The 15,278-nt window shown below is 35.9% G+C and overlaps 2 protein-coding genes across 3 annotated transcripts; both read right to left on the bottom strand.

Moving 5' to 3' along the window:
* Positions 1-5,016: 5,016 nt before the first annotated feature.
* LOC137949000 (putative pentatricopeptide repeat-containing protein At1g31840) lies at positions 5,017-7,718 on the bottom strand. Its single transcript, XM_068795251.1, has one exon. The coding sequence runs from the start codon at positions 7,617-7,619 to the stop codon at positions 5,133-5,135; it is 2,487 nt and encodes an 828-aa protein (XP_068651352.1). The 5' UTR covers positions 7,620-7,718; the 3' UTR covers positions 5,017-5,132.
* Positions 7,719-9,145: 1,427 nt separating this feature from the next.
* Positions 9,146-14,088, bottom strand: LOC137948170 (ATP-dependent Clp protease proteolytic subunit 4, chloroplastic-like). 2 transcript variants are annotated; one of them, XM_068794151.1, is made up of 3 exons: positions 13,545-14,088; positions 10,717-11,209; positions 9,146-9,473 (listed from the first exon to the last, which is right to left on the bottom strand). In XM_068794151.1, the coding sequence occupies exons 1-2, from the start codon at positions 13,982-13,984 to the stop codon at positions 10,726-10,728; spliced, it is 924 nt and encodes a 307-aa protein (XP_068650252.1). In that variant the 5' UTR covers positions 13,985-14,088; the 3' UTR covers positions 9,146-9,473; positions 10,717-10,725. The 2 variants fall into 2 exon arrangements, with proteins under 2 accessions (XP_068650252.1, XP_068650251.1); XM_068794150.1 differs by having other exon boundaries at positions 9,146-9,470.
* Positions 14,089-15,278: the final 1,190 nt, after the last annotated feature.

Below are 15,278 nucleotides of genomic sequence, written 5' to 3'. Positions count from 1 at the left end.
ATTTAATTTATAGAAATTAAATATTTTAATTTTATATTTAATTTATAATTTAAGATTGAGAATTTAGATATTACAAAATTAACAATTTGATTAAGTATTTGGATATTATAAAAGTAAATATTTGTTTAATCATTTTTATATATCTATTTAAACAAATAGTTAAAATTAATTTTTAAAATAATTTATTAATTTAAAAAAGTTCAAATATATTTTTGTTTAGTCAAATAAAACTATCTAAATAAAATTTAAATATATTATATTAATTTTATATTATAAAATAATATTTTTTATTTATATAAATTCCTTGTTTTAAATATTATATTTATTGACTATTTTAAGAGTGAGAATTTAGATATTTTAAAAGTATCAATTTGATTCAAATTTGGATATTGTAAAGGTAAGGATTTGTTTAATCATTTTTATATATTTAATTAAAATAAATAATATTAAATTATTTTAAATTATTTATTAATTTAACAAGTTAAAATATAATTTAGGTTAGTTAAATAAAACTATCTTATAAAATTAAATCTATAAAATTAATTTTGTATTATACCATTTTTTATTTAAATAATTTTATGGATTTTAATATTATATTTAGTTAATATTTTAAGAGTGAGAATTTAGATATTAAAAAGAAACAATTTGATTAAGTATTTGGATATTATAAAAGCAACTTTTTTTAATTATTTATATATATATAATTTAATTTTTAAAACTACTTATTAATTCTGACAGATTAAAATCTATCTTAACTTATTAATAGAAAAGTTAAATAAAACTATCTTATAAAAGTTAAATCTATTAGAATATTTTATTAATAAATTTCTTATGTTCTTTACACTATACTTTTTAATATACACTAACACAAAAAATTACTTTCCACTATATTTTCCAGTGCGCATACTATCACAAAAAAATAATTCACTTTCACTAGGTAGTTCACTTTCATTGGTAATATACTTTCAAAGTACACTAACCCCCCCAAAGTAAATGTTTTAGAAACTTTTTAGGCTGCGTTAGTGAAAAAAAACTATAAATATTTTTATTAGGATATACATTTCTGAAAAAATCTTCAGTATAAAATTCTATTAATATTTTACTAGAAAATTACACAAAAAATTTTGAGTTTTCCTTATTGGCCCTATTAGTGTTTTTTCCTAGGAAATAAATATAAATGTTCTCATACATTACCATACTTACCGGATAATGTTTTAGTAAAATAATATGTTAAATACAAAATTTTAAAGAACTTTTATCTAATAACAAATTGGTCATGTTAAATCAACTATTCTATTCTACATATTGTCACATATTTGAGTTATTATATTATTACGAAAAAATATTAGCTAATTCAGTTTGTTCATTTGTCTTTTTTCTCCTTGAGTGCGAGACTTTATGCTAGTTAATTAGTCCCGCCAAATCATCTCTTTTTCTTAATCTTGTCCAAATTTTATATCATCCCCAACTTCTATCGGCTCCTCTCTTTCACTTCCTTCATCATTGAATCTTATATCTATGTAAATTTATGAATAATACAAATGCAATAATAATTTTCCCTTGAGTCTTGTATCAAAATAAAAATACTTGATCCAAAATTGCAAGCTATTGCTTCCACATACTAAAAGTTCTCTCAATTGTACTTCTTAATAATGAATTTTGATGGTTGAATAACTCTTTTGCAATATAAGGGAGATGATGAACCAAGCAAGTTAGCATACCCAACATCTACCAAAGAAGTACCTCCTTGCAATATGTAACAACAATAATGATTAATAAGACTAAAACTAATATGTAAAAAAAAAAAAATAAAGCACATTACCTCTTGGGATGACAAGCACATCAGGTGCATCTAATGTGTGCATCCAAATACGAGTATCAACTGTCAATCCTTCCCACCCAGCTACTACGAAAGTAAACTCCATATAAAAATTACAAACTATCATCATATTTTGTGATAAATATTATTTTTTATTCTAAAACCTAGCATGGGCCTTTATGTAAGTTCCATCAATTTCTCTAATGCAATTATGAAATTTGTATATTGAAAGTAAATAAAATTATTCTTTTAAATAAATAAATACATAAATAATAGTTACAATAGTTATAATACTTATCATTACCCACTACTTTTAGATGAGCTTTTCTACTTGGAGGAGGATGTGTGTAGTCATTTTTTAATTTGAGTATCGCCTTTAGTACTCTATTGAAATATGTATTGATAGTTGAAATTGAGCACCTGAAGCATTAACAGTAGATATCTTTGGCCTTGACCCATGGTCACTATGAATATAGTAATTTGTTCTTCATTTTTAATACTCTTGGTATCCACAAGAACTCTCCTACTTCTTAGCAAATTATAGAAGTTGTTGAAAGCATACAATCTCATCCTATAAACACATCTAAACAAGTATTCATTATACTCCAACATCAAGTGTATATGAGCTCCTTCATCAATCCAATTTTTGAGGTGCAGATACATTTTTAAAAATAAATGGATATATTAACTAGAGAAGTTGTTATTGTTAGCCCAAATGGCTTCTCAAGAGGGGAGGGGTGAATTGAGTTCTTACAAATTTAAACTTAAGTGTACAATAATTTAAGTAAATAAAAAATGCATGTATTGAGACAAAAATTTACACATCACAAATAATACCAAATGTTTTGTTATAGATGTTTCCCTATTGGTGTTCACCACCTAACAACCCATGCTTGGGAGATTCCACTATATCGACTCTGTTACCTTGGAATTTACAAGAAAGAGATTTCAACTCTCTTTCAAGCCACATGTATGTCACTATTCACGATTATAAAACAATTTCTCTTAGAGAGTAGCTAGATTTTAGTAAGTCTTTCTCTATAGATTGAACAAGGTTCTAGATGAACCTATCAAGAAAATGAAAATTACACAATAAAGAAAAATTTACACCCTTTAAATTTGTCGAGAGACATCTTCTCCTTGAAGTGTCCAAGCCTTGAGCCTTTGAAGCACACAGGTGATGGATAAAAGCTTGACTACATGTATGCAAGGAGTCAAATTTGAGAAAAAGAGCCACTCTTATCAGGCCACCAAATTAATTTATCAACCCTGCAAGCTTAAATCCTTGTCTATTGAATTGCTTCCAAAAGGCGACTTGCTTTCAAAGCTTCAAAGTTCGATAGACCCTGTCGAGGGTGAATGTTTTATCCCCCATTACTGGCGACTTCAGCAATTGAGCTCCTTCTCAGTCTGGAAATTTGGAAGAGGTTCAGAAAAGAGTTTTGAAAAGGCATCTCTCCTGACTACCAATCTTCCCAAAATCTAATCGACTGGCCATTACCCACAAAACTGGATTGACAAAGAGAAAATCGAGATAAGGAGATAGAGAGATCTCTAGATAAGGGATAAACGCCTTTTGTCCACCCCCCCCCCCCCCCCCCCCCCCCCCCCCTTGTCTATCCACCAATTCGAGGAGATGTCGAGCTTTGCTTGCACCATATCTTTCCAATGGTTTGGGATGGATGAGTTAAATCTCCAAAACCATTTAAGGAACATGGCACAATTCATATCTCTGGAGAGACAAATCCCGAGGCCACCAAGAGATTTTGGAAGGCTGGCCTCCTCCCAACTAACCAAATGATACTTGAACTCAGAGTTAGATCCCCTCCATAGAAAACGCTTCTTGATCTTTTCCAGCTGTTGACAAATAGAGGCAGGGCATGACAGAAAAGATAAATAGTAGTTTGAAATTCTTGCAATACATGATTTTAGAAGGGATTAAAGGTTTTTGCAAATGCGACCTGAAAATAGGGAAAGTCCGAGATAAGTGCAAGGAGTGGACGAGACTGAGTAGTCGAGGACTTCTGCCATATTTGAGAGGGAGCTCGAGTTGATATTGAAACCGATCAAGGACATCTTACCCCAATTAACCTTCTGACGTGAGCAAATCTCAAAGAGTCCGAGAACCACTTTAATTATTCTAATATTATCCATTGTTCCTTCTCCGAAGATCAAAGTGTTGTCCGCATATTGAAGGATAAAGATATCAAAAGCCGAAGAGGTGCTAGTTAGGGTGAGTCATCCACATTCTTTAGCTGAATAGAATATAGCAGAAAAGAATTTTGCTACAATGTTGAATAAAAGCAGGGAGAGACCCTGTCTCATTCCCTTTAAGCCTTTAAAGCATCCGTAAGCTATTTCATTTAGGATGAGAGAATATGATACGGAGGACATGCAACTTTTGATCCAATAAGGCAGGGTAGAGACCTGGATTTGGGAGAGACATCTCACCCATCTCTCCCAAATCCATCAGCAACTTCACCCCATGGTTCTAGAACTAGTAGGGTCAACCCGGATTTGGGAGAGATGGGTGTCTCCTATTTTAATGCAAAGACCCTTGAATCACTCTGAGTTCGGTCTTTGTACTCTAGTTGACCCAACCAGATTTCACTGAGTCTGAGTAAGGTCCTCAGTCTGGGTTGCAGAACCTTGCTCCGAACCAAAACCAGACCATGTCATGGTGAAAACAATGACAACAACAAGAACAAGATTTATTTTGCCAATTGTTGTCTTGGCCAGCATCCTAATTCAGGAATAGTTAACACACATCACTATCGTATCTATATATTGTACCTAGAGAGTCTCGATAGAGGTTGAAGAAATTTCTAGACCACATAGCAAGTCTTTACAAATTGTTAAAACACAATCAAGAGACAAACAGAAAATAAGAAAGAAAAGAAAAATATCTCCACAAAAAATAAGGAGCTAGCAGCATGCCAAGATGAGACAGCAGACTGTAACTATAGAATTCCCATTAAGAATAGGATTATAAAACCTGTCCCATAGATAGGCACCCAAAGTAAAGCCTATTTTTACAGACAAGAAAAGGTATCAGCTCCAAGAAAATAATAGAAAAGCTGCTCATGTAAATCAATTACTTTTCTACACCAATAATTGTTCAGAAAAATAATTTTCATTATTGTACAAGATATCCAGGGTACAAAACCCAACCAATTGGTGAACTTCCACCACCCATTATATCCTAAATAAATACCTATATCATAGCTACCTAAATAAGGCCAAGAAAAATTACGGACTTCTCATCTTAGTACAATGGTGCAAAGAAATGTTTTTAAACCCTAAAATCTGTCTCTTAGTGCCTTCCATTGGCTTCACCAACACTGACCTCTTGTTTTAGAAATACTGCAATAATGTTATTTATAAGTTTATCAGGTTTGACCCCGTCAGCTACCATTCTAGTGTACAACTTCCTGGCTTCAACAAATCTTCCACTCTTGCAATAAGCATAGATCAAAATGCTATATGCCACAAGATCAGGCACCAAACCCCTATCTATGGCACAACGGAAAGCCAGTGTGGCTTCCTCCAATCGACCCTCCTGGCATAGTCCATCAATCAGGATACTGTAGCTGATAATATTTGGAGAGATGTTATTTTGAAGCATATCTTCATGAAGTTCAATGGCATTCTGGAAACTCTCAAATTTGAAGTACCCATCAATCAAACAGCTATAGGTTATAAGATTGGGTCTAGGACCTTTTTCAAGCAGTGCATTAAACACAGAGACTGCATCATTTATCCTACCAATTTTACAGAAAGCATCAATCAGAATAGTGAAAGTAATAACATTTGGCTGGAGCCCTTCATACTTCATCTGTTTGTAAAGTTGAACTGCACTATCCAAATTCTTCAGGTAGCAGAAACCACTGATCATTGTGTTGAATGTGAGAACATCAGGTTGGGGCCCATACAGTATTAAGCGACGAAAAAGTCCAAATGCCTCAACCGTACGCCCTTCTTTAAAAAGAGCATTGATGAGAACATTGTAAATGGCAATATCAAGGTCAATTCCATCTCTAGGCATCATATTGAAAACCCTTAATCCGGTAGCCAGACTTTTCTGTTTACAAAGACCATCAATAATTGTACAATATGTCACTCCATCAGGTGAGAAGCCCTTCTTCAACATCTGAAAGAAAATACACAAGGCCTCCTCCAATCTCCCCTGTTCAGCAATTGCCTTAATAAGGGTAGTATAGGTGATAACATCAGGGCAAAGATTATGAAGCTCCATTTGCCTATACGTCGTCCAAGCATTTTCAAATCTTTTCAATCTACACCAACCTTGAATCAAAATGTTGTAAGTAAACACATTAGGTTCTAAATCACTTTTGAAGAAAAACCTAAGAGCATCATCCATCCTTCCCATAGAGCTAAGGCCCTTTACAATAACACCATTCAGAACTAAATCAGGAACTAAACCCTTCCATATCACATACCTATATAAATCTATTGCATCATTAATTTTTCCCAAATTAAAGAAACCATCAATCAAGCTACTATATGTCTGGAGAGTTGGCTCAAACCCATCTTTTATGGTCTTGCCAAAGATTGCACATGACTCTAGAATTTGCCCCTCGTGACTCAAACCATTAATAAGAATACTATAAGTAACAATATTAGGTGAAATTCCTTCTTTCAACATTCTTCCATATACCTCAAAAGCATTTTGCAGACGTCCAGATCTAACATATCCATCTATAAGTGAACTAAATATAACTATGTCTGGCATAACGCCAGCATCCAAGGCCCTTGAAAGAAAAGCATGCCCTTCATCCACTCTTCCCTCCTTACAGAAACCATTTGTAAGAATACCATAAACAATCACATCCGGTGGTATACCATTTTCTAACATAGAGCTATACAATTCTACTGCTTCATTCAATCTTGCTTCCTTACAGCATGCACTGATCAAACTACTAAATGTTACAACATTTGGTTTTGGACCATTTGCTAAGAGTACCTTGAAGAAGTCTCTTGCAACTACAATTCCGTGCCCCTTGCATATATTACTTAAGATCTTATTACAAGCAGATAAATGTGGTGTGAAGCCTTTCATGACAATATCACGGTGAAAATTCAGAACCTTCTCAAATTCCCCCTTTCCGAGAAGTGCTTCAACAACAGCAGAGTACACTGAAAGATCCGCTCCGACCAACCCATCAACTAATGCTTGATAATTTTCTACAACAAAATCTATTGTATCCGTGGCAAGTAAAGATTTCAATAAGCCAGAACAGGCGTAAGATGAGACGGGAATTTTGGATGCACACATTCGCAAGAAAATATCAGCAGACTTATTGACCATCCCAGCACGAGCATAGCAATCAACTAAAAAGCTATAAACCGTACCAGGATTAGAACTGAATGTCCTGAAACCGTCAGCAAGTTCATAAAAAATGTCAGAGCCCACAAACTCAGTGATTATCCTTCCAACTACGTGACGGGCAGGATCAAACATTCTCCGGCTGAGTAACAAATGCACAACAGTGCAATAAGCTCGAAGAGTATGAGAAAACCCCAGGATATTCTCAGACCATTCGAAAAAACGAAGTGCAGCATCGGGCTGCGAGCGGAGACGGTAGAGAACGGTTTCGACCTGGTCCTGCTTGAATCCAGAGAGAGAAACTCGATTTAGGAGGTTGAGATTCTGTAGGGAGAATGCGTTTGAGATTTCTTCTACGGTTTTCGAAAGAGAGCTCGAGCTTGTTATCGCACTCATCGAAGAAAGAAAGCGAGAAAAAGACGGGCCTCTGAGTACCTGGAGAGCAGAACGCATTTGGCCCGGCAGGCCTTGCCGAGAGCATGGCTCTTCGCAGGTAAGAATTTCAAACTAGGGCTTCAGTAAAAGAAGAATTCCTCCTCTTCAAAAGGAGAACTCTCTCGCTCTCTCAGGTGCCCATGACAGGTTTTCTGGGAGGATTTTGGCCGCAGATGTTTCTTTGCTAATGAGTCGCAGAAACCTTTCTTAGCCGAGAATCTGCTCTGTTCTCACCCGTATCAAAATTAGAATTTATTTAAAATATTTTATTTTATTTTAAACAACACTACTCTAAACAGCCTTAGAACATAGAAAATGAGGTAGAATATTTTAGAAAAAAATTACTGATTTTGAAGGAAATTTCTAAACATACCATGATGAAGGAAACCTTCTAAAAAACCTCAAATCCTAGAGAGCAAATAACTTGAGTAACAAGTGGAGATTTAATCCAGAATTTCAGAGGAATTTTTGAAATTATTAAAGTGAATTTATGTCATGTTAAACCAATCAAAGGACTTTTAAGAAAATTCGAATTCAGTCATGATTTTGGCCAAATTGCATTCTATTTTGCATAGATTGAAGAATTGATTCTAAAAACGAATTGAGATTCATTCCGACATGATAATGAACGAGTTTACGCAATGAACAAGGAATTTAACATACATATTTAATGTTGGGTCTTACTGAAACTTGAAAACAATAACACATTTACTTTCTTGAAATTTAATCTCCTTTGCATGTTTCAACTCCTTAGCGTCTTTACTTTAAAAACCTTAGAATTCTTACTCTGATAGCATGTTAGATTCTAGAGTTTCATCATTAGAAAATCTAAGTTTAAAGAGGAGAAGAGAAGAGAAGAGAAGAGAGCAAGGAGCGGAGAAAAGAGGGGATGAATGTGGGAGAACTAGGGTTTCAAATTGGGAATATCGAGAGCACGATTTTGAGCTCTCCCCTTCACCTCTTATTTATAGTTTATCAGGATAAAAACCCTAATACATGAATAAAAAAAAAAAACTAAAGTTATTACATAATTACATCCCGTGTCACTCATTCACTTAATTACATATAATGTCACTATCTTTTTTTAACAATGTTTAAAAACTCACAACTGGAATGAGAAAAGGCCAAACTCCTCTCACCTATAATTAGTGCCTGCCCTTCCCCCTCTACTCCAAGCAAAAGATGAGGTTGGCCATCTTCCCACTAGTTCCCCCCTTTTTTTTCTTACATAATAAAAATAATTATTAAATAAAGTATTAATAGTATAAAACTAAAAGAAAATGTGTCATTTTTGTTATCAAATTAAATCAAAACGTGAGAGTAATGAATGTTAAATCAAGTGAATTCCAAGTATAAATCTTGTTGCATCCAGATTTAACTATATAATAATTATTAAATAGAGTAAAAATATAAGAGCTGATTACATTACATAAACAGTAATATTATTCGTTTAAATATAATATGATCCTAATATGCTAAGCCTAAATATGCATTTGTTACTTTTTCAACTTTCTATCAATTAGACCTTGGAACTGCTCACAGGATTGGCCTGCAAAGTCATATAAAAGTATCAAATAAATTACAAAGTTCAAAGATTCTATCACATCAGGGATCAGGATTCAAATTCCACTGATTTCACATTGGCTAACTTCAGCATTCTGAACCACTATCCTCTTAAGCACCTTGCCATAAAAGCTCAAAACTCAAATCATTGTGTAGTCACTAACCAGTTTGAAACTTCAAAATGAATTGAAGACATCTGACATCTCCAACCCAAAAAACAGCAGCGGGATCCCACTTGATTAATCACACTTCACAGCTTCAATGTGCAAAAAGCTAGGCTGCAAGCCCTTCATTGGATCGAAGAAGCTGCTTCATCCGACAAAACATCAAATTATTTGTTTTGGGATACTAGCATACCAGGAATGAAAACACAAAAAAATAGGGGAGGTAACATACAGGCTACAAAACAAATAAAAGTATATCTGGTTCTCTCTCTCTCTCTTTTTTTTTCATAGGCAAAGTCATGGAAGCACAGAACAGAGACAAAGCAAGCAGGCTAATTTTTTGCTTCAACTTTTATAGTTTAATTCCAAGATTTCCTCCACCTATCAAACTGAAATAACAATCAGATTATCGCAGACCCATCAACTAAGCCCCACAACTCATGCACATGGCAATGCCAATGCACCCAAGACCGACATGGGGAGAGGCCACAACCCCCAACACATCTCGGTGGAGTGCATGTGCCAGGCCAACTTGGTTGGCAGGAATGTTAACCGACACTTATGTGGAGCTGATGTGTAATGTAACTGTAGCCGATGAATCATGAGGGAATTGGAACAATGAGGCTGTTCAGTTGCTTCTAAGGGGCTGGGCCTCGCCCACATAAAGGGGATCATTGGTACAGTTTATGTATCATCTTGGATTCTTTGTCTCCACACTTCCTGGCATGTTTTTTACTTTTTGGAGGGTTTTGCTCTGCTTTATTCCACCTCCTGGCACAGGGATCAACAGGGAGGCTTACTAGTCACCAACCCCAACTTGGAGGGTAGGCCGCATGATGCCTATAACCTGCTCCGTGTCACTGGGACTGAATCATTTACCTAGCAAACATGGATGTTTGTGTTTTTCTTTTTCTTTTTCATTGATACAAAATATGGAAAGCTTTCAGGCATAGAACCATGTAGAAGACTCTCAACATGTTCCCTGCTTTCTGATCAATGCAATGATTTCCTCCAGTTAACCATATCTCCAATGTCACTCAGAATAGAGACGCACACAGTCAATCAATTTCGAATCCATTTGTGTGCTAAAGAATAGAGACAATAACCTAGCCACATCAGAGGGTTTCTAGTGTGAGGTAAGATAAAAACAATAACAATAACCTTATTCTACATAGAATTTACTAGTGAGCAAAACAGCATATAACAAAGTGCAACATAACTAGTGACCAAAAAAATCCAATTCTACACCCACAATATACAAAAACAGTGCTTCTGAACAACAGTTCCATAGTACAAAAACAGTTAATAACGAAATAGATCCCATTACCACTATGATATGCCAAACATAAACTATTGAAGAGCTGAAAACAGATTTCAAGTACCCGTACCTGTTTCGCCTAGTATATCTCATCGTCGGGAATCTCAGGAGTCAAGAATTTCTTTGGATCTTTACTGATTTCCTCATAATTCAATTTTGGCTTTACTTTCTCAGGAACAGGCATAAGTGGTATAATCGAATTCCTATCGATAACTCCATCAATGATCCCATACTCAACAGCTTCAATTGGAGACATATAACGATCTCTGTCAATGTCTTTCTCCACTTGCTCTAATGATCGACCAGTGAAACTAGATACTATTCTTGTCACATTTTTCTTGTTGTGCATAATTTCTTTGGCTTGAATTTCCACATCTATTGCCTGGCCACTTGCACCTCCCATAGGTTGATGAACCATAATCCGTGTATTAGGCATTGCAAGTCGTTTGCCCTTCGCTCCACTACCAAGGATGATGGATGAAGTTGAGGCTGCAATTCCTAGCGCCACAGTAGAGACATCTGCCCTCACAAGCTGAACCACATCATAAATGGCCATGGTAGCACTGAAAACAGGTGCAAGGACAGAATACAATCAGAGAACAAAGACAATTTATAACCGTAGCATCCAGTGGGGCAAACATTCAAAATACAAAATCAAGTGTAGTAGATAATTTTCATGTAATACATAAAAAGAGTAACACAAATCTCAAAAAGGATAAACTGTAAACTCCACTTGAACCATCACAAGTAAAAGTTGTTATGTGGTGGGTAGACAATCAGTAATTAACGGTATGTTGCTTTTTCTTTCCTCTTCTTTTGCTTGTTTCTTTTCTCATTTCAACGCCCTGATGAGGTGAATCCAACCAAGCAGAACTTGACATAGCATACAAGTAAAATAAAATTATTTGCAAATACAGGTGGGGTTAGCATTGCTCATGCTACCATTTCTTAAACAAAAGGCTATTAAATGAAGCAAAAAGAATGAATCTTGTCAAAACTGGATAGAATCAATCTTCTCAAAACTGGACTATCTATCAAACAAGAAGAGGGGCCAGTTATAGTTGAACCAGTTCAAATTAATTGAACTAAAGGTTGAACCAGTAAGATGTCATTGATAGAATAAAAACATGAAAATAAATAAATAATAATATAGTAAATCACACAATGCATGGGGCTGAGACCCCACCCTCCCCATTGTGGTGCATGGGGGTGGGGGTATCTTTCCTCAAGCAAGGGGAAAGAGCTCACATTCTGGTGAGACACAGGGTTCCCTTCTCCCCAACTTGCAGAAAGATAGAAGCAAAGGAACCCACACCCTCTCTGCCATTGTGGGAGTGTGTGTAGAAAGACAAGAGGGCAACTTGAAATGGAGAGGAGGGGGCACAGCACCACACCACACCGCCTCTGTAATTTTGCATGCTTTTGAGAGACGGACATCCACAATAATCTGAGGGTAGTGGACTAGTCTATTTGACCAGGCTAGGTCAATGGTTCAACAATCCAAGCATACAAACAGTGGAAAGGACTTGTAGCAGTTTAACATGTTTCTATTGGCCAGTCCAATCCAATTTAATATTGCAAGGGATACACTATATCAAGCAACAATTCAACCAAAACTAATTTCTTTTTTTTAAATGGCTAATTTCATTTTAAAGACATAATCACTTGGCATTTATATTTATTATTCCAAAGCATCTGTAAGCAGCATGGTTAAACCGTTTTAAATGACTTTTTTCCTTTTCACCTTACATTGCCACTAATCTTAGCCCTCAATTTCCTTGGCTGACCTTGGTCCTCACTGTTAAACTCACAACATCAAAAAGCAGTTCAACCTGCAAATAAAATACTATTGTCCAAGATGAAAGCCTAAAGCTTCAATTTTCCTTTGAAATACTTGAGCCTTGATTTCATTCTAATAAATCTTAGGCATCCTCAACTCAAACAAAAGATTAGAAACAATCAAAACCAAAAAGCCACCAAATCCAGAATCCAGCTTTGGAGTACGAGGGAAACAAACTTATATCAATTTCCCTGGGTATGAAATCATATTATGGTCATTACTTTATGGAAAGAGGGGTAACTTTATGGAAAGAATAAGCAGCCTCATCATCAAGTAATGAAGCCAATCAAGCCCATGACTATGGCCCATCTGTGAAGCAGGTTTTGAAAGAACCAGGATGAAATTGCTTGGAGCATACTGGTATAGATATGAAACGAAACATTATATAGAAACTTGAGCATTTTGATAGATATACTCAAATTGAACAGCACTTCATCAGTGGCCTGGAAACCATCAGAAATTACCCCTCATGAAAAGAGAAAGGCTCTGGCTTACTTGTATCATGCCCACATAGCTTGCTACCACTAGTTGTAATAGACAAAAATTGTGTCATTTCCAGCCAACACAGAATACACGATTTATGCAGGAGATGTTCCAGACTTAGTGTGTTAGTGCGCAAGATTATAGACCTGCCCATATATTTGACGTCCACCGTTCAAAAACTCTACTTTCACATACTATTAAGAAAAGAGATAGAAATTTGACAACCTCGGACAAACGGGGTTACACTTTCAATCATATTAATTTGTTAATGGAACGCAACATAGACTATGGACCGCATTGCCTAGTCCTCGTATAACTTTTTGAATATACTGCTATACGTACTTTCTTACATCCTCAACTAAGATTCAGAATAAAGAAAATTCCAGTGACACAAAAACAAGATGAAATGCGATTTGCAGAGACGACGAAGAGGTGCACAATATTATCAGCAAATATCAAATTCCAGCATGACATCAGATTATAAAAGAAAAAAAGAACAAAAGCAAACAACTACGGGTCTACGGCACAGATAACCCGAATTTCCTCGAATAACCAAGCAAAAATAGAAATTTCACCTGAGAGACCCGCCAGGCGAATTTATGAAAAGCCTGATATCTTTAGTCGGGTCGAGAGCATCCAACAAAAGAAGTTGGCTTATAATAGCATCAGCAACAAAATCATCTATACTACTCCCAAGAAACACAATCCTCTCCCTGAGAAGCAGGCCCATGACGTCAGACTCCGCGCCTCTCACCGCTGTGGCAGGTGTTTGAGGTGCTGAGCAAAACGGGTAGAAAGAGGAGTAGGACCCATCATCAAAACCTAACCCTAGATTATCAAAATCATTGGAGGGCTTCGCGCGGAGGTCACTGGACCTTGCCGCAGAAGATGAAAGATGAGCCTGGATAGGGAAAAGAGACGGCCTCGAGAAAGAGGTGCGTCTAAGGGACGGAGAAGTCAAGGAAGGGACGAACGAGGATGGTGTCAAAGGAGCAGAGATAGAGAGGGCGTTCATGGTGGCTCAGTCTGATAAGGTTAGGACACTTGGACACTGAAATGTGAGCTGAGCTCGGAACGAGGCTGCGGCCTCCTTCGCAATGAAAGGAGTTCTTGGGTGTAGCAGACTGGGTGTAGCAGACCCATCGAGTCGAAGGGCCAAGTAAAAGCTAACACGCCCAAACATCAGATATTCATTAATTTGATAATCCATAAAAAAATGTAATATTTAAATACATAATTACAAAAAACCTACTAGAATTAACACACCAAACATCATATATGCATTAATTTGATAATCCGTAAAAATATGTAATAATTAAAAACATAATTAAAAAAATATTAAAATATATATATGTTATATTTATCTTATTTATTTAATTAATTAAAATAATAAAAAATATTATAATTATAAATTACTATTGTCAAACATATTTGTAAGTTAATAAAAATTATATATAACTTAAACCAATTTAATATTAATTAATTATTAAATTTGAAAAAGAGAAGCCTGTGGGCCTCGTGGGCCCGTGGGCCCGTGGCCATTGTTCGGAGGCTTTCTCCTCTGAAAGACCTAAAACAGGACACGAAAGGGGCGGGAAGGATATTACGCTGTTATCTCGTTGGAAGGGATATGAAATCACTCAATGGAAAGTAAATTCCATTTGTGAATGGTTGAATTTTAGATTTTATCATTACCTGAAGAGATGAGATGATATAATTTTCTGGAGAAAGTAAATTCCACCACCATATGAACTTTCCAAGTGACTAACATGCCCTCTGTACCAAACAGAAATCTCGTCTCCGCTTCTCGCAGCTTCTCTCTGCTTCTTACTGAATCTTTGCCACCTGCATTTCGTCTTTAGATCTACGGCAAATTTGCCTGCGGCTTTCGGCGATAGTCCAATCTCCTTCGCTTACTTCCTTGTCTCGGATCAGTCTCTGAAATGGCCCAGGTTTCTCCTCTCGCCAAGTACAAGCTGGTTTTCTTGGGTGATCAGTCTGTAGGGAAAACGAGCATCATCACTCGATTTATGTACGAGAAGTTACCAGGTACTCAAAATGTAGAGTCTGTGATTAGTTCCATGTTTTATTTAATTATTTTAGCATCCCTTTCTTTTTCGATTCGTGGCTAGGAGGATGGCCCGTTTCTTGTTTTAGGAAAACGAGGTCGGTTTTAAACCTGTCGATATGATCTCTCCTATTCTGGGGGTTTAATTTGGGGCATTTAGACGAAAGTGAGTGGTTAGTGTGCTGGTTTCCTGAGGAACTACAGTGGAGTCTTTGTTTCAATAAGCTTCTGAATAGAGAAC

This window comes from Aristolochia californica, unplaced genomic scaffold (assembly GCF_029961685.1).
Source record: "Aristolochia californica isolate CCGP_79_NKW_82.1479 unplaced genomic scaffold, dmAriCali1.0.hap1 SCAF_13, whole genome shotgun sequence".
NCBI lineage: Eukaryota > Viridiplantae > Streptophyta > Magnoliopsida > Piperales > Aristolochiaceae > Aristolochia > Aristolochia californica.
The sequence above is the reverse complement of the archived record's forward strand: the minus strand, read 5'-3'. Positions and strand labels throughout refer to the sequence as shown.

Bases quoted from the DNA above. Each gene is read 5' to 3' on its own strand.
- LOC137949000 (XM_068795251.1), bottom strand. From the start codon at position 7,619: ATGCGTTCTGCTCTCCAGGTACTCAGAGGCCCGTCTTTTTCTCGCTTT.
- LOC137948170 (XM_068794151.1), bottom strand. From the start codon at position 13,984: ATGAACGCCCTCTCTATCTCTGCTCCTTTGACACCATCCTCGTTCGTC. The intron at 11,210-13,544 runs GTGAAATTTCTA...ACCTGTTTTCAG, and splicing joins TCGCCTGGCGGGTCTCTCAG to TGCTACCATGGCCATTTATG.